We start from the raw sequence: 27,919 nt of genomic DNA, 5'->3' as shown, positions 1-27,919 counted from the left end.
ACACTGGAGAACACTATGGGTGGGAAGGGTGGGAAGGGTGGGATCCCCCCCCCCACTGCGTGCATGTTTTGTGGCGGACCATTGGCCCGTGGTGGGGTCCTGCTGCTGTCAATGGATTTTCCTGTTGTTCGCAGTCCGGCTGTGGGGAGTCACCGCTGGCAAGTAAAGGCCAGAAGATTTTGGCTATATTGTATTTTATTGTCTTAAAAGAAATTGATTCGGAAAGAACTAGAGTTACATTAGTATACTTAAAGGGAATACTGCGCTTGATAAAATTAGATATAAATTACAGCATGGAAACAGGCATTTGGCCCAGCCAGGCCACGTTACTAATATAATTACAGAAAGTGCAGGAACTACTCAGCACTTCTGGCAGCATCTGTAGAGAGAGAGGCAGTTAATGTTTCGAGTCCAATATGACACATGATCAGAAATGGCCATGTTGCTGTTTCTCCTCTACATGAACAGCACTCCCACACCTATGTTTCGAAAACTAATTTTCCTTCAACTACTTATCTAACTTGCTTCAATCGCTAGCTTCTGCAGTGTATTCCACATCAGACCCGTACAAGCCTCTGTGTAAAAAGGTATCGCCTGCACTCTGTTCCGAATCGCTTACATTTAATATTGTATCTCGGTCCCTTTGTTCTGAACACTTCAATCACTGGAAAGAATGTGATAAACTATAACTTTGCCACATGGTAATAATGTGTTAAAGCAGATTGATTGCTTGAGTAGAAATTGTCTGATTTTAAGTAGACTGAAAAAAACATAATAACATCCGTTCTGCTATATTATTACTATGCAGTGAATAATAATGTTAAACCTGTTTCTGTGCCATTGCTTTATCGTTTTAAAAACTTGTATGAAGTAATTCTGCAATGCCCTCTGTTCTACTGAGAACAACTTCAATCTTTTAGCTTTCTTCACATTTATATTTCTATATTCCCGGTACCTCAAATGTGGGGTGGCCCGTGATCGGTGCCCACCAATCTTCGGGCCGTCCTCTCTGAAGGAGGACCTCCTTCCTTCCGCGGCCGCGCAAGATCCGTCCGCCGTCTTCTTGCGGGGCGGACTTAGAGAGGACGGCAACCACGCATGCGCGGATGACGCCAGTTATGTGGCGCCGGCCGCATCATTTATGCGGCGCCGCCTTTACACGTGCGACAAGGCCTGGCGTGTGTAGATGACGCAGCCCCAATCCTAGCCCATTGTCAGGGCCTGAATCGGTCGGGAAAGGGGCCGTTTTGCGCCGTCGTGAACCTCAACGGCGTTCACGACGGCGCGGCCACTTCGGCGCGGGAGTGGAGAATCCCGCCCCCATACTGTAAATTTCTTATCATAAGCCAAACATTTATTAGCTTATATTTCTTATCCATTTCAGGTGCTGATTTGAAACTCTTGTGAATTTGAACCCCTAAATATCTCCACTCTTCCACATCGCGCAACATTCTTCCATTCAGTGTATAATTATTAGTTTTATTTCTGTTACCCGAATGTGCCACCTTGAAATTCGTGACATTGAATTCCATTTATTTGTTTTTTTTATGCGAACCATAATCTTAGCAATACCCCATTCCAGCTTCCTTGTGCTCTCTGAATTATTTTTTAGGCCTCATGTTTATAATATCATTCGAACATTTTGACGAAACTTTGAGGGAACCTCCTAGTCTATATCCAGATTTTCGACATCCACAGTGAACAGACCTGGAATACTGCACCACACCTTCAAGCACTGAAAACTTGCCCTTAACTCCCATTCTCTGGGCACGAATCTCAGGGCCCATTTGCTGCTGGCGAAAATCAGGTTATGGTTGCAAACTCTCACAAGGGGACCATGGTGGGATTTGCAGCAGCGAGATATTAATTTGTGGTCTTCCCCACCCGCCAAGGAAAGGCGTGAACCTGATTTCCATGAATTTAAATGTATTTTAGCATCACTATACAGCTTAATACCATTGCTCCCAGGTGTGTTAGATGATTCCTTCTGGAGGCATGACATCACACTGACAATCACACCGGAGGTGCAGAGGTGTAGGAGTCCCTGGGGTTGAGATACGAGGCTGAGAAGTGGCCCCTGGCACCCTCGCAGGTCGGGAACACTGAGAGAAGCAAACCTCTATTGGGGGGTGTGGGCTTCCTCTTATATGTGGTGGAGGGGTACAGGGGTGCACACCGGAGAATGTGCGGGAGAGGGCGTGAAGAAGGGGGTGGGCGCCCTCTGATGCTTCCGTGGTGGGGGGGGGGGGGGGGGGGGGGTCTTCCATGGCTGTGAAAGGGGGGTAGGGGAAGTATATTTTTAGCGCAGACCAGGGAACCCTTTAAAGATGGTGCCCTGATCTCTGTGTAGCTGTGTCTTCCAGCTCTGTGAGACCCTGCACTGACAGAGTCACGGCTTAAAACACAATCCCGATTTATTTCTGGCAAAATATCAGAAGATCTGGACCGAAAACCAAGCTGCGTTTCTGGGGAAACACGTTGGTTTTCAATCAGAACCTGACGCGTTGCCATTTTTTCCTGCTTCAAACACTTCAGTCTTCCTTGTTGATATTAACATGATCACAAAGATGTCTGACTTCACCACGTAGCTCTGCAAATTCCACAATGCACAAAGATAAACTCCAGCTGTTACAGAACTAATGGTTCCTTCATTCTGTAAATGTCTTTATCTTTGACACATGGTACATATGGAAACATTGCATCAGTTGGGTTGGTCTTGTTTATCTTACTTTCATCCTTGATGCTCTTCAGTGAATCACGTAGTGAAGAATACTCCAAACTGTTTCCTTGTATGCAATCACGTTCTACATTTGCTATAATTTTCAATTTTAAATGCGCTGTACAAACGATATTTTGAAAGCCATGATTGACATTGCTGAAGATTTAATTTTATTTCTAAAATTTAAAAAAAGTTTTCTTAAGGTTACATGGTATTTTCAATGAAGCTAAATATGAACAGAAAATATTGCATGAAAGAGAAGTGATCCAAATGTAATTTTTCCACAGTTGGAAGAATATATATATTATACACATCTATCTGTTTAAGTGACACAATTAAAAGATCACTTGATGCTCGGCAGAAATCTCTGGCCGTTTGGATTCTCTTTTCCCACTGGCAGCACGATCCTGCCTGTGGGTTTCCCAGCAGCATGGGGTGGTATCAATTGGAAATCCCATTGGCAAACTGCGGGAAGAGAGAATCATGCCGCCAGCAAATGGCACGCCACCAAGAAATAAATCACTAAATATAAAATAAATACTGTATCGTTAGTTCCTTTAGGATATTTCACAGCAGAAAATAAACATTGAAACAATTATGGGCACAATTCAGCGGACTTAAAACAAAGCCCGCTGTCAGGCACGTTTCTTAGCGGCTGTAGCACCGAGAAACATCCCACTATTCAACGGCACCTTGCAATTTTGTTTTTGGCCTTGGGGAGTTTCGCTCTGGGGAGGCCGCATTTGAGTGATTTCCTGCTGGCGAGCTCACCTCGGCAGCAGCAACGTCTGTCCGCCAATCGGCCACTTTGACTGTCTTCCCCGCTCTTCCTCCACCCCGCTATAGGGCCTCCCCGCTTTATTGACCCAGCTATCACCCTCCCCCAACCTTGGGGAGGCCCAGGAAACCCCCTCACCCCACCTCTAATTGGCAAGGTGTGGTAGTATGTATTAGGGGTCATGTGGGACTGGAAGCCCTAATGTCATTGGCTGACAGATCCCGGGTCCTGGTTGGCCGTTGACCTCTAGCTCCGCCCTGAAGGCGGAGTATAAGAAGCCGGAGTCCTCCCCCGCAGGCCATTCTACTATCGAGCTGCGGGGGAACAGACACGCTTAATAAAGCCTCATCGACTTCACTCTATTCGTCTCACCGAGTCTTTGTGCGCTACAATTTATTAAGCGTGTCTGTTCCCCCGCAGCTCGATAGTGTAACCATCTGCGGCCACGACCAGCAGGACCACAACGCCAACCTCCAAAAATTCCTCCAGACCGCCAAAGCCTTGAACCTCACGTACAACGAGGACAAGTGCGTTTTTAGCACCAACCGGCTAGCCATTCTGGGCTACGTAGTGCGCAATGGGATAATAGGCCCCGACCCCGAACGTATGCGCGCCCTCATGGAATTTCCCCTCCCGCACTGCCCAAAAGCCCTGAAACGCTGCCTGGGGTTTTTTTCAAACTACGCCCAGTGGCCTCCCCAGTACGCAGACAAGGCCCGCCCCCTAATACAGACCACGACCTTCCCTCTGTCGACAGAGGCTTGCCAGGCCTTCAGCCGCATCAAAGCGGATATCGCAAAGGCCACGATGCGCGCCATCGACGAGTCCCTCCCCTTCCAGGTCGAGAGCGACGCCTCCGACGTAGCTCTAGCGGCCACCCTTAACCAAGCGGGCAGACCCGTGGCCTTTTTCTCCCGGACCCTCCACGCCTCAGAAATCCGCCACTCCTCAGTGGAAAAGGAAGCCCAAGCCATAGTGGAAGCTGTGCGACATTGGAGGCATTACCTGGCCGGCAGGAGATTCACTCTCCTCACCGACCAACGGTCGGTAGCCTTCATGTTCGATAATGCACTGCGGGGCAAAATCAAAAACGACAAGATCTTAAGGTGGAGGATCGAGCTCTCCACCTTCAACTACGAGATTTTGTATCGTCCCGGAAAGCTGAACGAGCCGTCCGATGCCCTATCCCACGGCACATGTGCCAACGCACAAATTAACCGCCTCCAAACCCTCCACGAGGACCTCTGTCACCCGGGGGTCACTCGGTTTTTCCACTTTATCAAGTCCCGCAATCTCCCATACTCTTTAGAGGAGGTCCGTACAGTCACAAGGGACTGCCACATCTGCGCGGAATTCAAACCGCATTTTTTCAGGCCGGATGGTGCGCACCTGATTAAGGATTCCCGCCCCTTTGAACGCCTTAGTCTCGATTTCAAAGGGCCCCTCCCCTCCACCGACCGCAACATATACTTTCTTAATGTGGTGGACGAATACTCCCGCTTCCCATTCGCCATTCCCTGCTCTGACATGACCGCGGCCACAGTCATTAAAGCCCTGAACACCATCTTCACACTGTTCGGTTACCCCGCATACGTCCACAGCGACAGGGGGTCCTCTTTCATGAGTGACAAGCTGTGCCAGTTCCTGCTCAGCAAGGGCATAGCCTCAAGCAGGACGACCAGCTACAACCCCCGGGGGAATGGGCAAGTAGAGAGGGAGAACGGCACGGTCTGGAAGACCGTCCTACTGGCCCTACGGTCCAGGGACCTCCCAGTTTCACGTTGGCAGGAGGTCCTCCCGGACGCTCTCCACTCCATCCGGTCGCTATTATGTACGAGCACTAATCAAACGCCTCATGAGCGTCTCCTTGTCTTCCCTAGGAGGTCCTCCTCTGGAACGTCGCTGCCGACCTGGCTGGCGGCCCCAGGACCCATCTTGCTCCGAAAGCATGTGCGGGCACACAAGGCGGACCCGTTGGTCGAAAGGGTTCACCTCCTCCACGCGAACCCGCAGTACGCTTACGTGGAGTACCCCGACGGCCGACAGGACACGGTCTCCCTGCGGGATCTGGCGCCCGCCGGCAACACACACACCCCCCCGACACCATTCACCCAACCCCCCCTTCCTGCCACCGCCGCACCCCGCGACCGCCCCCTTCCCAGGAGGATCGGTTCCCCTCCCCTCAGGCCCGACCAAGAATAAAGCCCAAGCTGAAACCGTAAGGCTCCCGGAGACGACAACACCGGTGCAAGCACCACCACCACCACCGGGGCCGAGGCAATCGACACGGACGACCAGACCGCCCGACCGACTCGTGGCGTCGATCTAAATCAATATATGGACTTTTCACAAGAACATTTTGCTTTTCTCCCGATACCTTCTGTAAATAGTTGAAACAGGACAAAATTGTACAATACTGTATTGCCATGTGAATGTTTTCCTCCCAGGACCAGCCCTGTAAACCCTTACCACCATACGAAGCATCACCCCGCCGGGTTCATTTTTGACAAGGGGTGAATGTGGTAGTATGTATTAGGGGTCATGTGGGACTGGAAGCCCTAATGTTATTGGCTGACAGATCCCGGGTCCTGGTTGGCCGTTGACCTCTAGCTCCGCCCTGAAGGCGGAGTATAAGAAGCCGGAGTCCTCCCCCGCAGGCCATTCTACTATCGAGCTGCGGGGGAACAGACACGCTTAATAAAGCCTCATCGACTTCACTCTATTCGTCTCACGGAGTCTTTGTGCGCTACACGAGGTCTTTCACTGGTCAATCCCTGGCAGTGCCTACCTGGCAGCTGGACACCCTGGCACCATGACAGTGCCAGGGTAGGACTTCCAGAGTGCCAGAGCGACACTGCTAGGGTGCCAGACGAGCAGTGTCAAGGTGCCTGGGTGCCGGGGGAGTTCCAGGGTGCTACCCTACTCTGTCCCCGACCACCCAGGGGTCTTCACTGGCCTGAGAGACCTCCCAAGGTTACGCCTCGTCCATTTTTGTATGGTGAGATCTCCCAGCCATGGCTGTTGAGGCCCGGGTGCTGGGTGAACCCAGCATCCAAGTATTTATATGAGCCATTAGGCTTAGTTAAATATTCAGATCTGGATCTTGTCCTGCGACAGCGAGGTCCAGATTGCGTCGGGCGGAGCGAATCGGGTGACTTGCGATCGGCCCGGTGCGGAGCCCGATTTGTGGTTCTCGCGTGATTAACCCTTGACTTTCAGGTCTGCGCCGGGCGGAACGGGGTCACTGAATCGCATCCTTTCAGATGAAATGCTGTCTTTTCTGAAAAACCTGTATTCAGAATTGAAAGAATGTTTAAAATAAAATAACTTTAAAAGTATAAAAAAGAAAATGTACAGTAAATGTGAATAAATGTTAAAAAAAATTACACTCACCCAGTTGTGGATTGACCAGGCTCCATCTAGAGGCAGATGTTGATTGTTGCAGGAGCAGCTGAAATCAGAAGCTTATAGTTTGAAGGGTGCCACTGCACACCAAGCATGGGTGATCCAGGTGTCTCTCCTGCACCTACTGCCTGCCACTTGTATATTGGAAGGATTGTGTAGCCTGTTTGACCGTGTTATGAATGCACCTTCCTTGGCCATCACGTCCTGGGGTCAGACTCAAACCCATGACTGCTGGCTCAGAGGCAGGGACCCTACCCATTGGGCTACAAGACCTCCATAAAGTTCAGGTAAGTAACACTAAATCTGATCATCATTATGACTTGCTTCTGCAAAACCTCAAAGCTTGAAGAGGATTCTTTGTGCTGATGTCCACATCGATATCTTCTACCGCTGTAGTCTAAGGGAATGTTGTCGGATTTGGTCTTGCCCATAACTAATTGCAACATGGGAGGGGGTTAAGACCGGTATCAATGTAAACATATCTGACTCAATCCCTCTAAATCTGATAAACTATCTCAAATTTGAATGTTTATTTTTGGTGTGGCACCAATGAAAACAATGCCACCGGTACTTTTTAACCATTCATTCCAGGGATGTGGGCTTCACTAGTTTGCCCAGCATTCATTGCTCATCCCTAATTGCCCTTGAGGAGGTGGTGGTGAGCTGCCTTCTTGAACGGCTGCAGTCCTTGAGGTGTAGGTACACCACTGTGCTGTTAGGGAGGGAGTTCCAGGATTTTGACCCAACGACAGTGAGGGAACAGTGATATATTTCCAAGTCAGAATGATGAGTGGCTTGGAGAACTTCCAGGTGGCGGTGTCCTCATGTGTCTGCTGCCCTTGGCCTTCTAGATGGCAGTGGCCATGGATTTGGAAGGTGCTGCTAAGGAGATGTGTTATAAATAATTGCATAATAATTGCTTAAGGTTAACCTGCAGGTTCAGTCAGCAGTTAGGAAGGTAAATGCATTGTTAGCATTCATGTTGAGAGGGCTAGAATATAAGACCAGGGATATACTTCTGAGGCTGTTTAATGCTCTGGTCAGACCTCGTTTGGAGTATTTTGAGCAGTTTTGGGCCCCGTATCTAAGGAAGGATGTGCTGGCCTTGGAAAGGGTCCAGAGGAGGTTCACAAGAATGATCCCTGGCGTGAAGAGCTTGTCGTATGAGTAATGGTTGAGAACTCTGGATCGGTACTCATTGCAGTTTAGAAGGATGAGGGGGGAATCTTATTGAAATTTACAGGATACTGCGAGGCGTGGATGTGGATGTGGAGAGGATGTTTCCACAAGTAGGAAAAACTAGAACCAGAGGGCACAATCTCAGACTAAAGGACGATCCTTTAAAAAGAGATCAGGAGGAATTTCTTTAGCCAGAGAGTGCTGAATGTGTGGAACTCTTTGCCGCAGAAGGCTGCGGAGGCCAACTCACTGAGTGTCTTTAAGACAGAGACAGATAGGTTATTGATTAATAAGGGGATAGGGGTTATGGGGAAAAGGCAGGAGAATGGGGATGAGAAAAATTTCTGCCATGATTGAATGGCGGAACAGAATCAATGGGCCAAGTGGCCTAATTCTGCTCCTATGTCTTATGGTCTTATAATAGAGTACCTGGAGGAAAGGATGCTTGCTTTGATTCAAGGTTGAAGACTACTGACTGTCTTTTCATTTATTCACAGGTTGAGCCTATTATTCAGAAAGGTCATGAACATTTGGTACATCATATTCTCCTTTATCAGTGTCACAGCATCTTGAATGATAGTGCCCTTGACGTTGGACATGAATGTTATAATTCCAATATGCCGGATGATTTTTTTAATTGTGAAAGTATCATTTTAGCATGGGCAATCGGTGGAAAGGTAGGTACTTACTGCTGTAGCAAGTTCATTTATTTAACTCTAATTACAAATCCTTTCGTTCAGCACAGTAGAGGTGACACACTTATTTAAAACTGATTATATGATACCACTGTTAGCATATAAAGTCAACTTTATTCAATATTTTGAGTCAGTGAATTGTTGACATATTCTAGGAGTTTAAAAACATAATGGATACAGCTGAATGATTATTTATTTGAAATTATTTATTTCAAATCCAACTTTTATAATGCCATGAACATATAATATTCCTTTTTATGCTGTGAACCTTGCAATTTCAGTCCAACAAAGATGCAGTACAATTTTCTCCTGTCTTCTTACTTGTTGAACAATGTTGTCCAATCAAATCTTTATACCGACACCAATTTAGCCATATACGCACATTTTAGTAAAACGAACCTTACTCATCACTTATGCTACATGTATATATTTACTTAGCAAACATCAACCACCATTAAGTGCACAATTATAATATTTCTCCTTCACAAAGTCTGGAATTTTGGCATTGATTCATGAGATATAGCACATCTTTGTGCAACTTCTCATTTTCTGTCCCAACAGTTATGAATGCCACTTAGACTTCATCGGTTTGATTGCCAAGGGTGTTTGCTTGTTACATGAGACTTACCAAAACTACCTTTTAAAATCAAAAACATGTTTGGTTAACTCTGCGTTTTGCCATGACATGCCCTGTTGGAACTGCTCGTTATTGGTTGGACGATTTTCTATTCACTTTTGTTGCATTTATTCTGATTAGTCGAGCTGACTGGACTGACAGCATTCTTTTCCATAGAAAGATATCGTCATAGTACTGACATTTTAACAGATGAACCAAAAAACAGTAAAGTACGCACAATTGTCAAAGACACTTGTATATTAGGATTTTTCATCTTAACATTTTACCAACAAATGAAAATACCACATGCATGTACTGTGCAAATACGGGTAGTGAGATTACATGCCTTAATAGGGATATTTCTTACTTATTTTTTATTTACTGATCAAAAATGCAATTAACCACATGTGCCTATCATTGGATGTATCAGGCAACACTATTGTGAAGTATTATTACAATATATTATACATTTTAAACCTTTTATATTGAAAGCTTGCATTTATCCCTTCTCCACAAAGATGTAGTTTTTTTTGTTCTTTGAAAGTATAAATATTAATATATAAATATACAAGAAACAATTACCAGCATCATAGTGCCCTCAATGTATTTGCTGAATAATTTAAGAATTTACATTCATTGATGCAAGATTTTGCCACGGGGTAATATTTTATATTATACATTCGGAATTTTACAATGCTCTAGAAATTATTAAAATAATATTTCTGAAAGAAGTTGTCCCAATCCCTAATGCAGATTTATAAATGCTTTTGGCATTCTGAACGTTGGGTTTCAAAATTATTTTTCAAGTTAATGTACAAGCATATTACCGACATTAAGTAACTATTTTACAATTGTTTTTCCTGTAATAATGACAGGGATTTTCCTATCCTGCCGATGTGGGACTTTCACTTGGAACATCAGCCGATCCGGTTTATGTAATGATGGAAATGCATTATGATAACTCAAATTATCGGGAAGGTAGGAGCATTTCCTCCTTTGTATAATCTACAACACGTAATCGATCAGACAGATGTCATCAAATTTCTAGTTTCTTGTTTTAATCTTTTCATTTTGCTACAAAACAAAATAGAAACGGTTTGTACTTTATGAAATAGGAGTCTGCTCTAAATTACAGCAGTAAAGGCAACAATCCAACTATTGGGAGAATGCTTTGAATTGTTATTGTTTATAAGTGCCAGTTATACAAATTATTGGATGTTTTTACATGTGTTCTATGGTAGAAAATGTACGTTGTAATGTAGGCTTCAAGCCTCCCAATTTGATGTGCACTAATGAGTACCATCAAGCCCTAATTCCACCGGGACCAAACATTAAAGACTACAAAACAACAATAAAACTACAAAAAGGCCAACCTTTGCGTGACTGTCAGCCAGTCTAAGGAAACAAATTGGTTGTAACTGAATTCAGACTTGAGTGAGCCATAGTTTCAGAGGGACTGAATCTCAAGTCTTTTGAAGCTCTAGCCAAAGGCTAAATAAATACATGCCTCAAAACCATCTATCACTTTCCATTAGACTACCAGTGATCTGGCAACCAAGACAGCACCAAGCACTCAGATACTCCATATCCCACTGTAAGTAGTCCATGTCCAAATGCAGCAAGATCTGGACAAGTGAGAAGTAACATTTGCACCATGCAAGTGCCAGACAATGACCATTGGCAGCGCGGGAGAATCTACCCCCCCCCAAATAGTGTTCAATGGCAACATGGTAATACCATCACTGAATCCCCGGCTATCAAACACCTCCACCACCTACAAAGTCACTCACAATGAACCTAATGAGTCAATAGGTGTGATTCAGCGACCGTGTTCCGCTTGGTGCAGATCGGGGGGCAACTGGTGAATCTCACATTAGCCCCAAATTAGGCAGCAGGTCTGACACCTGGTCAATTGCGGGTCACCCGACTCCCCCCACCTAGCGCACTTTGGTTCTTACCCTCACTGGGCGAGATCCTGATCTGAATATTTAAATGAGCCTAACAGCTCATTTAAATACCTGGTCGCCGGATTCACCCGGTGCCTGGGACTCAACTGCTGTGCCTGGGAGGCCTCGCCAGGGTGCAGTTCCGTACTGGTCCACAAAACCGGTGGCACTGCCTAGCTGGCAATACCAAGGCACCCAGGTGCCAGTTTGGCAATGCTGGGGGCGGGCCCAGGGTGCCTTGCCACTGGGGTGGGGGGTTCTGCGTAATTTACAACATTGGAGGGGTGAGGGGGGAATCAATTAAGGTGTGGGTTGAATGGGATGGGTGGGGAACAAAATCTGCTTCAGCTCGCCAGCAGGATACCCTCGGAGGGGGAAACTCTCTGAGGCCCAAAAAATGGCAAAGTGCCTTTGGATAACAGGATGTTTTGCAGGGCTCAGTCGTCGAGAAATACCCGGCTAAACACACCTGTCAGTGGACTTTATTTCATGATTACCATGAGAACCAAACACACATTTTACAGTGGAGGATGAAATTCCTTCACACTTACAAACTCTGTTTACTCAAAGCCTCAACATTTTGGCAGCCAATAGCTGCAGTGTTGAGGTGATAGATTCCTATCATGGATAACTGAGTGCAAACTCCACGCTCCCTGATACTTGTTCAACTGCGATAGGCTCCATTTGAGGATTGAAGTTTCCCAGTGTCTGATGAATAGTGTTTAAGCATATCTCAGAAAATATTCTTAACAATATTCATGTTAATAAATACCTACCCGCTTCCCCACCCTATTTTTCTTTTATTCAAGAAGATACCATAGTTGCAAAAAAGAGAGAAAAACATTTTAGGACTTGGAACTATAGAATTGTGGAACAATACAGGCTATGGTGCCCATGACAGCAATTTGAAAGAGCTGTCTATCCAATTAGTCCCACTCCCCTAGTCTTTCCCTACAGCGTATCAATTCTTTCCTCCTCAAATATTGATCCTGACACTTTTGAAAGTATCCTTTAAGACATTGCATTCCAGATCAGAACAGTATGCTGCATAAGTGACTTTTCCTCCTGAAACCTCTGATTATTTTACCAATGACATTAAATCTGTGCCCCAGTGTTACCAACCCTTCTGCCAGTGGGAGTAGTTTCTCCTGTAGATCCTGTCAAGGTCATAGAATCATTGAATTTATAGTGCAGAAGGAGGCCATTTGGCCCATCGAGTCTGCACCAGCCCTTGGAAAGAGTGCTCCACTTAAGCCCACACCTCCATCCCATCCCCATAACCCAGTAACCCCAACTAACCTTTTTGGACACTCAGGGCAATTCTGCATGGCCAATCCACCTAACCTGCACATCTTTGGTCCACCATGATTTTGAGCAGCACTAGAAAATCTCCCCTTAACTTTCGGTCTCTCTAGTGTTGTCTTGTAATTGAACCCTGGCACCATTCTAATAAGCCTCCTCTGCACTTTTGATATCTTTCCTAAAATGTGGTGCTCAGAATTGGCCACATTGCCTCATCTGAAGCCTAACCACTGTTTAATGAAGATATAACCTAATTTGTCTATTTTGAAATTCTAAAGCTTTATTTAACAGTCTTGTTAACTTGGTGGAGGCGGTGGGGGGAGGATTTTCCAGGCCATTCACCACAGTCGTAAATCCCGTTATGGTTGTTAACCCTTCTGAGAGGGTCATGTCAGGATTTGCACCGGGGAGATCTCGGCCCATCCCCTGGTTTCTCCCCCCTACTCCCCCCAGCCCTGGCAGATGCCACCCCCTCCCAGTCAGCGGCATGACTGGCAGCCCACGGCTGCACCTTCGGAAACATGTTGTACCTTCTCTCTCCCCCTCAGCGTCCACAGCACCGGTTTCCCAATTTTAAATACCACAAGTGAACCTTGCCATTGGTAATTCCACCTGGCGGAGGCGGAGTATCGCGGGATGCCCGGAGAATGCGGGTCAGGCCCATTAATGATATGCCAACGGCGTTTAGGGTACAATTTGCATGCCCACACTTTTGTGCGTGGAACGGATTCATGCCGCTGTCAAGGCACTGGAGCATGGCATTCCATCGGTCGCCCGGTGCAGTCCTCAATATTTGGCGGCATGTGATTCTCCACCCAATCGTGATTCACAATTCCAGGGTTGCTGAATGGAAAAGCCCGCCCTTTGCTATTTTTTGGGTGGAAATTCCACCCTTGCCCTGCCACCTTCATAGGCTCATATGCATATGCCCTAAGTTCTCGTTATTCCTGTACCGTTTTGTTTTCATTGCCTCTAATCTCCTTTTCTTACCCATTTGAATCACTTTACACTTCTCTGTATCAAATTTCGTCTGCCATGTATCCACATATCTCACCAGTCTGCCCATGTCTTCTGAAGTCTGTCAGTATTCCCCACACTTTTTAAGTTTCTGAGTTTCGTGCCATATGTAAACAGTCAGGGGAGGGCCGATCGGCGGGCGGGGGGGGGGCTTCATTCGGGGCTGAGGCCAATATGGACGGGCGGTCCGGGGCATGTGAGCGGCCGATGTGGGGCACTACTTTGCTGGTCCAGATCCACAGGCTGAGTCCACCATGGAGCACGGTGCGGCTGCTGCAGACCGCTGCCATGCTCATGCGCAGCCTCTGACCCGGAAGTGCTGGGGGCCGTATCGGCAGCTAGAGCTGCGAGCTCTACGATGGCTTCCTGCTAGGCCCCAGCAAAACGGAGAATCTGTGGCCTTTTGACGCCAGTTTCCCTGGCCTAAAAGACCACAGTTTTCAAGACCGCGTGGGGACTTAGGCCCAAAAACGGAGAATCCAGCCCCTGATTCCAGCATCTGGATTCCAAAGATTGTTAAACGTCTCAGCCATTATGAATTGAAAGGAAGGTTGCAGGCCTTTGTCTTAGTAGATGGTCCATCACCTTTTGGGTAGCCTCGATTATTAAATGTAAGTGACCTTTGTATAGCGGTCTTTGGATTTAAGCTGTGCAGTCCAGAGGGTGTCATTGATAACAAGGTGCTACTTTTCCCCGAAAATGCCAAGTGTCTTCTTTCATTGATGGGGGTGCGGTATGTGAAGGGAGGGTTGGAGGGGAGCAGATGGAGGGTTGGGTGGCAGGTGGGGAAGGTACTGTTCATGTTGGAGGGTGGGACGTTTCTGTGGAGGAAGGGGGTGGGGTGGTGCCAACCCCGGTGTAGTCGTTGACCTTCTTGCGGCACAGGAGGCCAGTCCTCCTGGTAACACTGCCTGAGCTTACGGCTGATGCCCTGTGGCTCACCCTCCTGGACCCTCGGGGAACAGGACATCCCTCCTGGCCTCGACTGCATCTAGGAGTCTCCCCAGGTCGGCATCCCTGAATTGTAGAGCCAGTCATCTCGGCGCCATGGCTGCGAACTGAGTGGGCTGTGCAAATGTTGTTTAAGTGCTGCTCGATCTTGTTAGCCAGGGTGGAGGCTGGCGACGCGATCCCTGCGAATCGACTGTTGAGTCTTCATTTGCGGTGTGAAGCCCCTGGGGCCTCATTAAGTGGACCAATTAATGTTGGATATGTTACCGTCCTCGCCGGCCAAGCACAGGGGTTCCTGCTCACCTCCACACTGAGAAATCTTTCAGCAGAATTGTGCCCTTTAAATCATCTCTGCACAGAATTCAGGAAAAATCACTGAACGAGGCCTGAAACCTCCAACTCGTCAACCCATAGGATCTGCATATGATTGACTTTGGCTTTCAGATTTTCATAATTTTTTTAGAATAAATTTGAAGTACCCAATTCATTTTCTTTCCAATTAAGGAGCAATTTAGCACGGCAAATCCACCTACCCTGCACATCTTTGGGTTGTGGAGGTGAGACCCACACTGATACGGGGAGAATGTGCAAACTCCACACAGACAGTGGCCCGGGGCCGGGATCGAACCCGGGTCCTCGGTGCCGTGAGGCAGCAGTGCTAACCACTGCTCCACCGTGCTGACTTATTTAGAAACAATTTAACCTCCCCTCCCCTCCTTGTACCTACTTCTGTGAGTCTCTTGGGTACATGTGTGAGTTTGATTGGTACTTTTCAAATTGGGTGTGCAGAACAATAAACACCAGGGCCGGGATTCTCACCTTCTCGGCAGGGCGGGGGGTCCCGGCGGGATGGAGTGGCGGGAACCACTCCGGCTTCGGGCCATCCCAAAGGTGCAGATTACTCCGCACCTTTAGGGGCCAAGCCCTCACCTTGAGGGGCGAGGCCCGCGCCAGAGTGGTTGGCGCGCTGTCGGTCGGCGGGAAAGGCTTTTGACGCCATACTAGCTGGGGCCGAAAGGACTTTGCCGGCCGGCGGAAGTCCGCGCATGCGCGGGAGCGTCAGCAGCTTCTGACGTCATCCCCACGCATGCGCGTGGGGGTGTCTCTTACGCGTCGGCCATGGTGAAGGCTGTGGCCGAGGCGGAGAGAAAAGAGTGCCCGCACGGCACAGGCCCGCCCGCGGATCGGTGGTTCCCAATCGTGGGCCAAGCCACCTTGGGGGCACCCCCCGGTGCCAGATCGCCCCGCGCACCTCCCCAGGACCCCGGAGCCCGCCCGCGTCGCCTTGTCCCGCCGGTAAGAGAGGTGGTTTGATTCTCACCGGCGGGACAGGCATTCCAGCAGCGGGACTTGGGCCCATCGTGGGTCGGAGAATCGCCGGGGGGGGGGGGGGGGGGGGGGGGCCGCCAACTGGCGCGACGTGATTCCCGCCCCCCGCCGAATATCCAGTGCCGGAGAATTCGGCAAAACCCGGCAGGGGTCGGAGAATCCCGCCCCTGTTCCTTTTAAAACTTACAAGAACAGGGGCGAAATTCTCCGTTATCGGCGGAAAGTCCGCCGATCGGCGCAAAAAACGGCGCAAATCCGACTTGCATCGCGTCGGAAAAATGGGTCGATAGTCTCCGGCCCAAAATGGGCTAGCAGCGACGTAACGGGATCCGCGCTTGCGCAGTGGTTCACGCCGTGCAGCGTCATACGCGCTGCACAGCGTGACGGCTCATAAAGCCACGCTGCTCCTTCCCATCCGACCGGAACACCCGACCGCAACACCCGACTGGATGGCTGGCCGTCGCTCAGCCCCGAGGTTCGAGTCACGCGATGTGGAGGTGCTCCTGGACGCGGTGGAGCAGAGGAGGGACGCCCTGTATCCCGGGCACGGCGGCAGAGTTGCCCCACGCCACAGCCGGCGTCTGTGGAGGGAAGTGGCAGAGGCCGTCACCGCTGTGGCCCTGACACCACGGACAGGCACCCAGTGCCACAAGAAGGTGAACGACCTCGTCAGAGCAGGCAGGGTGAGCCTCCCCCATATCCCCCCTCCCCCATATCCCCCCTCCCCATATCCCCCATATCCCCCTCCCCCATATCCCCCCCCATATCCCCCCTCCCCCATATCCGCCATATCACCCCCTCCCCCATATCCCCCCTCCCCCATATCCCCCTCCCCCATATCCCCCCTCCCCCATATCCCCCCTCCCCCATATCCCCCATATCCCCCTCACCCATATCCGCCTCCCCCATATCCCCCATATCCCCCCTCCCCCATATCCCCCATATCCCCCCTCCCCATATCCCCTCCCCATATCCCCCCTCCCCCATATCCCCCCTCCCCCATATCCCACATATCCCCTCTCCCCCATATCCCCCCTCCCCCATAGCCCCCCCTCCCCCATATCCCCCCTCCCCCATATCCCCCATATCCCCTACCCCCATATCCCCCTCCCCTATATCCCCCTCCCCCATATCCCCCCTCCCCATATCCCCCATATCCCCCCTCCTCCATATCCCCCCTCCCCCATATCCCCCCTTCCCCATATCCCCCATATCCCCCCTCACCCATATCCCCCTCCCCCATATCCCCATATCCCCCTCCCCCATAACCCCCCTCCCCCATATCCCCCTCCCCATATCCCCCATATCCCCCCTCCCCCATACCCCCCCTCCCCCATATCCCCCCTCCCCCATATCCCCCTCCCCATATCCCCCATATCCCCCCACCCCCATATCCCCCTCCCCAATATCCCCCCTCCCCCATATCCCCCCTGCCCCATATCCCCCATACCCCCTCCCCCATATCCCCATATCCCCCCTTCCCCATATCCCCCCATCCCCCATATCCCCCATATCCCCCCTCCCCTATACCCCCCTCCCCATATCCCCCCTCCCCCATATCCCCCATATCCCCCCTCCCCATATCCCCCTCCCCACATCCCCCATATCCCCCCTCTCCCATATCCCCCCTCCCCCATATCCCCCTCCCCACATCCCCCATATCCCCCCTCCCCCATATCCCCCCTCCCCCATATCCCCCATATCCCCCCTCCCCCATATCCCCCCTCCCCCATATCCCCCCTCCCCCATATCCCCCCTCCCCCATATCCCCCATATCCCCCCTCCCCATATCCCCCATATCCCCCCTCCCCATATCCCCCCTCCCCCATATCCCCCTCCCCATATCCCCCATATCCCCCCTCCCCCATATCCCCCCTCCCCCATATCCCCCATATCCCCCCTCCCCCATATCCCCCTCCCCATATCCCCCTCCCCATATCCCCCTCCCCCATATCCCCCATATCCCCCCTCCCCATATCCCCCCTCCCCCATATCCCCCCTCCCCCTTATGCCCCTCCCCCATATCCCCCCTCCCCATATCCCCCCTCCCCATATCCCCCATATCTCCCCCTCCCCAATATCCCCCCTCCCCCATATCCCCCCTCCCCATATCCCCCCTCCCCCATATCCCCCATATCCCCAAGTGAATCCAGCCCTAACCTTAACCTCTGCAATGCACGCGCAACCGATGGCGTGCATTCATATACCTGCCTAACACTGTTGCCTTTTACCCCTGCCCCCCCCCCACAGGAGAAGCGCGCACACAACAATAGGGAGCATGTGAGGACTGGAGGAGGGCCCGCTGATGAGAGGCCACTGACCGTACACGAGGAAAGGGCCCTGGAACTGGCTGGCGGACCTGAGGACCGGGAGGTTGCTGTTGCAGAGGTCGGGGGCTTACTAGCGAGTGAGCCACCGACAGCCCGTCCCCATATCCCCCCCTCCCCTATATCCCCCTCCCCCGTATCACCTGATCACTGCCTGATGTCTAACCATGCATGCTTCATTGTGTATCGCAGGACCAAACGTCCAGGCACCCATCCCCGCAGATGCAGGCCGCCCGCAGGATGCCCCTCGGAGACCACAGGAGACGGAGAGACCCGCACCCTCCAGCATGCGACGCCCGCAGGATGCCCCTCGGAGACCATGGGAGACGGAGAGGCCCGCACCCTCCAGCATGCGACGCCCGCAGGATGCCCCTCGGAGACCACGGGAGACGGAGAGACCCGGACCCTCCAGCATGCGACGCCCGCAGGATGCCCCTCGGAGACCACGGGAGACGGAGAGACCCGGACCCTCCAGCATGCGACGCCCGCAGAATGCCCTTGGAGACCAAGGGAGACGGAGAGACCCGGATCCTCCAGCATGCGACGCCCGCAGAATGCCCCTCGGAGACCACGGGAGATGGAGAGACCCGGACCCTCCAGCATGCGACGCCCGCAGGATGACCCTCGCACACCACAGGAGACAGAGAGACCTGGAGCAACAGGGAGACGACACCCCCGTCACGTGCGGGAGCGACCACCCAGCGACGAGGGGGGCAGCCACAGGCCCCCGTCACATCCGAGCCAGGACACCACTACCCAGGACACCACTACCCAGGACACCACTACCCAGGACACCACTACCCAGGACACCCCTACCCGGGACAGCACTACCCAGGACACCCCTACCCGGGACAGCACTTCCCAGGAAGACGAAATACCGGACAGTGACTCAGAGTGGATGGGTGGAGACGAACCCCCACCCCAAAGTGCCATGGACTCAGAGTGGGACGAAGAGCACGACACAACGCCACTGCTGTCACCAACACCCTCCACCATCGCAGAAACACTCACCACGGTTGGGCACTTTAGTGATGAGGCGTCTGGTACACTCACTGGTGCGCACAACACAGCCGTCCCGGTACAGCAGGTGGAGGTAGGAGCAGCAGAGGGTCCGGGCAGTCGGAGGGCAGCCCAGCCCAAGCGAACATCTGCCGCCCAGATGGATCCCGGGTTCCTGCAGTTACCACACCCACACATAGATCCGATGCAACCACCGACCCGGAGACGAGCGAAGAGGGTGACGGGCGGCTTGCGTCCAGGAGCTGGGAGTGGTGCCGGTCATGCGTGCCACCCAGGCTGACACCGCACGGGTGGCGTCCGCGGTGGAGGCAATGGGTGCGACGGTGTCAGACATGGGGAACGGTTTGCGAGGCCTGGGGCCTTCCGTGCAGGCGGCGTCTGTGGCCCAGGAAATGGCTGCCCTCTCACAGGAGGCCATGAGCCAGTGCCAGATAGCAGAGGCGCTCAACGCCATAGCCCATCTCTGCAGGCCATGGCCCAGTCTCTGCAGGCCATCGCTGAGGGCATCGGCGCCAGTGGCCATGTGCGAGCCGGCGTCGCACTGTCACAGACAGGGTTTGCCAACCCCCTGGGCTCCATGGCTGCAAACCTGCAGACCCCTGTCGATACCAGCACGGGCCTCCAGGACTGGCAGCGCCAGATGTCGGGGGGCGTCGGATGGCCAGTCCGTTCGCATCCGCCACCCATGTAGAGGCCTGGGGGCCATCGGGCACCCCGAGGGAGAAGGAGGTGGTGTGGTCCGTCCCGGCTCCCTCTGTAGGTGAGGTCCCGGTACACCGCGACACCTCGGACTCCCCCCCTTCCGTCCCAGGTGCATCGGGTGTGCAACGGGCAGGACAGGCTGGCAGCTCGCCATCCCAGTCGCCCGGGCCGCAGCCTGGCCCATCTAGGCCAGGACGCCCCAGGAAACGGCCGCCAAAGGGATCCAGTGTCAGAGGGCAGGAATCACAGGAGTCCGCCTCCAGTTCTGCTGTACCGTTTGGGGAACCACGTAGACGTAGTCAAAGGGCCCGTAAGGCCAAACAATTAGACACTGAGTAAATTGGCACGGGTGCAGGGCACAGATGAGTTTTAGGGGCTAGGGCACGTGCATGAACTCCTTTGATTATTAAAGTCAATGTTACACCTACCGAAGCTGCCTTTGTGCTCTGTCCAAAGTGTGCGGGGGTGTCATGTACGTTGAGCGCAAGTGTGTGTGTGAGGGGTGGTCTTACCTCAGCCCCAGATGAGTCTGCCCCCTTCCCCCTGGGCCGCCATCAACATCCCCCGGGCAGAGGACGGGACCGTGCGCTGCAGTGTCACAGCCGCATGCAGGGATGGTCCGGGTGGATGGTGGTACTGTGGCCATGGGTCAGACATAGTCCAACGATGTAGAGCCAGGAGCTCATCGGAGGCGGGTTGTCATCATCCTCCATGGCCTGTGATAGACACGCGTCCACCCGCAACTGTGTGAGCCCGGCCCGTTGTGCCGCCGGTGGATCGGCAATGGGGGGGGGGGGGGTGGTGTGCATGCGGGTGGGGTGGGTGGGGTTGGGGAGGGGGGTGAGGGTGCTGGGTGGGTGGATGGGTGGGGGGGTGTGGGTGGTCGGCTGTTGCCATGGTGTGCGGTCTGTGGCCATACTACCCGATTCCCACGCCCATCTAGTCAGTGAAGCGGGCGTCTATCAGTCTGTCCCGTGCCCGCTGGGCCAGCCGGTAACGGTGGACAGCCACCCGCCTGTGTCTACCCCGTCTGCCCTGACCATTGCCCCCATCCCCCTCATCTGGGGAGGACTGGGCCTCTTCCTGCTGCTCCTCCACTCCGCCCTCCTCTGCCTGCGGCACATCGCCCCTCTGCTGGGCTATGTTGTGCAGGACGCAGCACACCACAATGATGCGGCCGACCCTATCTGACCGATACTGGGGGGCGCCCCCAGAGAGGTCCAGGCACCTGAAACGCATCTTCAGCACACCAAAGCACCTCTCGATCACTCCCCTTGTCGCTACATGGGCATCATTGTAGCGGTTCTCCGCCTCATTGCGTGGCCTCCGTATAGGCGTCATCAGCCACGATCGCAATGGGTAGCCCCTGTCGCCCAGCAACCAGCCCCTCAGCCGGGGATGGCGTCCCTCGTACATGCCGGGGATGGATGACCGCGACAACACGAATGAGTCGTGTACACTGCCTGGGTGACGGGCGCAGACTTGCAGGATCATCATGCGGTGGTCGCAGACTACCTGTACGTTCATCGAATAGGTCCCCTTCCTATTAGTGAACACGGCCCTGTTATCTGCAGGTGGCCGCACGGCGACGTGCATCCCATCGATCGCGCCCTGGACCATGAGGAACCCGGCAACGGCAGAGAAGCCCACAGCCCGGGCATCTTGGCTGGCCTGGTCCACGGGGAAGCGGATGTAGCGGTGCGCCATGGCATATAGGGCATCTGTCACTGCCCGGATGCACTGGTGCACCGATGTCTGCGATATGCCGGACAGGTCCCCACTCGGTTGGAATGACCCCGTTGCATAAAAGTTCAGGGCCACCGTAACCTTGACGGACACGGGGAGAGGGTGATCCCCGCCAGTGCCACGCGGTGACAGGTGTGCCAGCAGGTGGCAGATGTGTGCCACGGTTTCCCGGCTCACCCGGAGTCTCCTCCTGCATTCCCGGTCCGTGAGGTCCTGGTATGACTGCCTGGGCCGGTACACACGGGGCGCCCTCGGGTGCCTCCGTTGCCGTGGGGCCGCGACGTCCTCCTCCCCCTCCTCGTCCTGTCGGTCAGGTGTCCCTCCAGCCCGGGCGGCTGCCGCCTGCCCCTCTGCGGCAGCCTGCGCCGCCTCTCTGGCACGCTCCTCCTCCTCCTCCTCCTCCTCCTCATCCAGGGCAACATAGACATGAGCGGCTGCCACCACGGCGGCCAACATCGCTGGATGATCAGAAAACATGACGGCCTGGTGGGGGAGAGGGGAACGACGACATGTCATCATTGCCCATATCCCCTCCTCCCCCCAGCCAGGTGGTATGGACCGCATGGGTCCAACTGTTGGAGGCTGGCACCTGGCCAGGTGGACCAACTCACTTGCCCTCCCATCCACCTCTTCGGCACGGACCCCCCCCCCAACCTCCACCCCGGCACGGACCCCCCCCAACCTCCACCCCAGCACGGACCCCCCCCAACCTCCACCCCAGCACGGACCCCCCCCCAACCTCCACCCCAGCACGGACCCCCCCCAACCTCCGCCCCAGCACGGACCCCGCCCCCAACCTCCACCCCGGCACGGCACGGACCCCCCCCAACCTCCACCCCAGCACGGACCCCCCCCCCAACCTCCACCCCAGCACGGACCCCCCCCCACCTCCACCCCGGCACGGACCCCCCCCCCAACCACCACCCCAGCACGGACTCCCCCCCCCAACCTCCACCCCGGCACGGACCCCCCCAACCTCCACCCCAGCACGGACCCCCCCCAACCTCCACCCCGGCACGGCATGGACCCCCCCCCCAACCTCCACCCCGGCACGGCACGGACCCCCCCAACCTCCACCCCAGCACGGAACACCCCCAACCTCCACCCCAGCACGGACCCCCCCCCAACCTCCACCCCAGCACGGACCCCCCCCAACCTCCACCCCAGCACGGACCCCCCCCCCAACCTCCACCCCGGCACGGACCCCCCCCCCCAACCTCCACCCCGGCACGGACCCCCTCCCGGCACTCCCCCGGAGCCCAGCCTACTCTAACCACCCCCCCCCCGCCGCACACACACACACACAACCTGAGACACACCTCTCCTCACGCAATCAGACTGCGGCCACGCCATTGCCTGCCCAGAGCCAACCCCCCAGGCCGTCACTCACCTCCACGCTGGTCGGCGTGACCCTGGAGCACCGGGTCACGCTGATGAAAAGGAGGTTTGATTCACGTCGACGTGAACGGTTATCACGTCGACGGGACTTCGGCCCATCCGGAAGGGAGAATATCTGCAGGCCGAAAATCGGCTGCCTTGCGCAGACCCGTGACATTCTCCGCGGCAGCGGCGCCATTAACACCCCGCCGACTTTTCTCCCTTCGGAGACTTCGGCAACCGGCGGGGGCGGGATTCACGGTGGCCAACGGCCATTCTCCGACCCTCTGGGGGGTCGGAGAATGGCGCCCCAGTTGTCTGTGTGTGTGTGTCTTTTGTATCCAGAGCTAAACACTCACTAAATTTGACGAGTAAATTAAAATACCTGCTGCTGTCAACCAAGAGGCAGAGAGAGAAGTGAGCCATTCTAACACTTCTCATCTGGTCGTAACAGAGTCAATAATTTGTGAGCTGATGAGGCCAAGTTAAATGTGATGTTCTCAGTGAAGATTGGACGTGCCTATGGATACTTTTACATAGGTAACAGCTTCTTGTTAGATTATTTCAAGAATCTTTATTTCGTAACTTGAGTGTTAAATAATTAAAACAGATGCATCAACTATTTCCAACATAATAGCTCAAATTCTGTATCTTGTACATTGATGCTGTTGACAGATTTTTTTAAAAATTGCTCTGGTATCAAAAATCTAGTTGTAGTGTATTAACATCTGGAAAACATGTGTGAGTTTCATACCACTATCATTCACATGAATACAATATTCGTATTACTTCAACACAATTCAGAAAAAAAACATCACTTACCCTGACAATGTTGTCAGTATCCTGGGGCAAGATTCAAATTACCCTTTGGATGTCTTAACTCGATACCCTGCTTTGAAAGGCAATGGAATATCCTTGTTAAACTAAGTCAGCTGAACTGAACATAGATTAGAATCAAATTTATGATCCCTGTTGGAATCAAAGAAATAGATACAATGAACCTACTCTTTGAATGATTAATACAGCTATGTAGCATAAAGTATGGAGTTGAAAGCATTTCTAAAGGCAGGGAGGGAACTATAAGACCATAAGACATAGGAGCGGAAGTAAGGCCATTCGGCCCATCGAGTCCACTCCACCATTCAATCATGGCTGATTTCAACTCCATTTACTGTGAAGTTTGATGTAACTTTTCAGTGTTCCTATGGCAAGCTTTATACTCAGTGCACTTAGTTGAGCAGACGGTTTGTGTTGCAAGCTGTTTTTGTTGTAGCCCCAAAAAATGTTGCTCAACAACAACCTGAATTTGAATGTTGCCCTTCACATAAGAGAATGTCTTAACATGGAAAGGAAAGATGATATCTAGAGGGGAGAGGACAAAGTAAGAGAAGGACCATAAGCACTTTTTGAAACGCTTACATTTGAAGAGATTTTTGAAAGAGGTAGATAGGTTTCAGGGAAGTTTCACATGACATGGACACTGATGCATGCAGGTTCACAACTGAAGTTAGAGAGGAAGTAGGGCCAGGAATGAACCAGTGTTGGAGGTGAAGAGGGTGAATGACCAATTCTATGATTGCAGAGTTGGGGGTCAAGCTAGGACTGAGAATGGAGGGATGTTAATAATCAGGATCCTGAAATATGTAGTGGAGCAGTGATCCAGAACAGCATTGTAAGAAGAAGTGTAGTGAGAGTACTGGATTCAGCATGCAAGAGGCCAGGGATCATTAAGTTTTCAATTAATTGGAGCTTGTGAAGGGCGAAGGAAAGGAATCTGATCAGGGCATTTAAAAAATAATTTCTGTACATATTGAAGACATGGAGAAGGGTTCGGTTTGGTAGAGAAGAACAGGGGCATAAATTAAGTTATTCATGAAGATTAATATGGCACAGTAAATGGGATAAAGAATAAAGTACAGCCTTGCAGAAAGTGAAACAAAGCAGCACGGTGGTTAGCACTGCAGTCTCAACGCCAAGGACCCGGGTTTGATTCCGACCTCGGGTGACCGTGTAGAGTTGGCACTTTCTCCTCGTGTCTGCGTGGATTTCTTCCGAGTGCTCCGGTTTCCTCCCACAGTCCAAAGAGATATGCAGGTTAGGTGGATTGGCCATGATAAATTGGCCTTAGTGTCCAAAAGATTAGATGGGGTTACAGGGATAGGGCGGGGCATGGGTCTAGGTGGGGTGCTCTTTCAGAGGGTCAGTATAGACTCGATGGGCCAAATGGCCTCCTTCTGCACTTTAGGGGTTCTATAATTCTATTATTCTGCCATTGGATAAATATATGATCATAGTTTATTTTGAGGTGGATATGAAAAACCGAGAAGGCATTGATTAAAATATTTAGGTTTGAGGATAAGATAGTGACACAGTTGAATGCAGCTTTGACATGCTATGCCATTAAGTGGTGGATTATACGTGCTTTGCCACAATTCCCCACAGACTGCATTCCTTGTCAGTCATGACACCATGAGAGGTTGCCATAGAGAAGCCAGTGAATTCCTCATTGAGAGCGAGACTAATCCTAGATTAAATTTGTGCAATCGCTAGCTGAATTTGCAGCTGAATTGATAGAGACGGTGCAGATGCCTCACCCATCACCTCGATCTTCTGTGGAAGATGATGTGGGCACCCAGAAAATAAAGACAGGAAATATTTCAAAACTGTTTTCCTCCAAAAACAAAGGTCTGCAAACCAGTGAGGATACCTAGTCAGGATTCTCTATTTGCTGACGCCGAAATCACAAAACGCGATTGGACAGAGAATAGGTTCTGACGGCAAAATCGTGGCGGGCGTCGATTTGACGCCAAATCGCGATTCTCTGTCACTTCAACAGCGGCGCCAACCCGTACTGGAACACACGTACCGTGGACTCTGTTTGCACATCATTAGCGGGCCCGACCCGGTATTCTCTGGGGCCTCCTCGATTCTCCTCCTCCGATGGGCGGAATTCCCGACTGCGCGGACCACTTGTGCTTTTAAAAATCGTGAAACGGGCATCGTGGCTGCTGAGGGAAAGAGAGGGGGTACGGAAAGTGTCCAACATCATCATAGTGTGCTGACAGTTGTGCCGCTGGCTCGGGGGCTTCTGCCAGGACCAGGTGAAGTAGCGGGGAGGGGGAGGGGGTGTGTCCAGGAGGTGGCTGTGGGGTCGGGGTGGACTGACACGGAACATATTGCCGCTGCCGGCAAGGCAGCCATGCAGCTGCTAACAGCCCACTGTGAACGCCATGGGTCATAAAGGTGTCCCCCCAGGCCACCCCCCTAGGTGCCAACTGGCTCCAGCCGACCCATCCATCAGCTGGGATCTTGTTGGCTGGGATGAGTGTGTGGGGATTGTAATGTGTATGTGCAGCTGCAGCTTGTCAGCCTCCCGATTGTCAGACACGGACCTGGCAAATCCTGCACCGTTTTTCATTGGAATCGATTGTGTTCCACACGGTGCTGCCGCTAGCCCCTCAATAGTAGTGGAATCGGTCCTGGTGTGGCGCCAGGTTTGCTGACGTGGAAGTCCACGAATTCTGCATTGGAGTCAACACTTAGTCTCAGAAATGGAGAATCCCTCCGCCTGTCTTTCTTTTGCGTACAAGGCAAACACTTAAAATCAGAGTTAAATTGCAATAATGTCCAATGTAATCGAGATAGGCTATCCAAAGGCCAACCATAATTGCATTCCATCTCTAAAATTCCCACACACTTACAGTAAGCGACATTAAATCTAAAATATCCTGGTAAACAATTTACTTACATACTCCTTTCGATTTTGATCTTATTTGAATGAACTGCCTGCTGTCATTCGGCACCTTACAATTAGAAATGCATGTTATGCTTATTTTGTTTTGAAATCTCAATGTGAGTGTTGCTAACTATTGCCCAGAGAAGATGCGGATGGTAGCAATTCGATACAACTGAGCGAGTTGCTAGGCTGTTACGAGTCTAGAGTCACATATGGGCCAAACCAGAAAGAATGTCAGATTTCATTCGATAAAGTGCTTTAATGACAATCTACCAGCTTCATCAGAGCAATTCCGATATTTTTATTTCCAGATTTTTGTTTATATATTTTAATTCAAATTTTCAGACTGCCATGAAATCACATTAATCTAGTATTCCAGTAATGTGACCACTGCATTATCATGTATTTGTGAAATTAATAATTTAGTAACAATCCAATTTACTATTTTTACACCACTTTTGTAACCATATTGACCGCACTGTGTATTAAACAAATATAAACAAGAGGAAGCTTATCTAAGAAACAAAGTGTAGCTGTGAAAGATTTCAATTTTACCTTTTGTTCATTATGACTCATCAATTGAAAAAAAAAAATCAAATTTTGGTTTCTGATTTTTCCACTTAACTGTTTATTTCTGTAGGATATGTAGATAGCTCTGGTTTAAAGTTGCTCTATACACCTGTGTTGAGGAAATATGATGCTGGAGTTATTGAAACTGGCGTTTGGGTCAGTCTTTACCATATGATACCACCTGATATGTCAAGCTATATTTCACAAGGTCATTGCAGCATGGAATGCCTGCAGGAGGTAAGCTCAATATTGTCTCCCAAGAACTCCCTTTTTCCGGATCTGTTAAATAAAATGGAGTCTGGCTTTATGTTGATTTTTATTATGAGATTGCTTCCATTGTAATGAATGATAAGGAAAGGACTGAATTGTGAGATGCAGGGCAACTGTCCTTGTGTAACAACTTCAGCATCAGTCAGAGAGAAGTTACAGTTTAGCATGCCAAAATTCTATTTGTGAAACTATGTTGGTATCAATTATTTTTTGCTCTGCACAGTACTGGTTCTA

At 51.5% G+C, this 27,919-nt stretch overlaps 1 protein-coding gene across 2 annotated transcripts in view; it reads left to right on the top strand.

The window, feature by feature from the left end:
* The window catches only part of moxd1 (monooxygenase, DBH-like 1), a 147,197-nt gene that overhangs the window by 81,747 nt on the left and 37,531 nt on the right, over nt 1-27,919 (top strand). For both annotated transcript variants that reach the window (XM_072499145.1, XM_072499144.1), the window contains 3 exons: nt 8,579-8,758; nt 10,268-10,370; nt 27,486-27,652. In XM_072499145.1, the coding sequence (XP_072355246.1) occupies nt 8,579-8,758; nt 10,268-10,370; nt 27,486-27,652 (450 nt within the window). The remainder of the gene's footprint in view (nt 1-8,578; nt 8,759-10,267; nt 10,371-27,485; nt 27,653-27,919) is intronic.

Source organism: Scyliorhinus torazame, chromosome 4 (assembly GCF_047496885.1).
Source record: "Scyliorhinus torazame isolate Kashiwa2021f chromosome 4, sScyTor2.1, whole genome shotgun sequence".
Classification (NCBI taxonomy): domain Eukaryota; kingdom Metazoa; phylum Chordata; class Chondrichthyes; order Carcharhiniformes; family Scyliorhinidae; genus Scyliorhinus; species Scyliorhinus torazame.
Note: the sequence above shows the minus strand (reverse complement) of the source record. Positions and strands in the feature narration are given on the sequence as shown.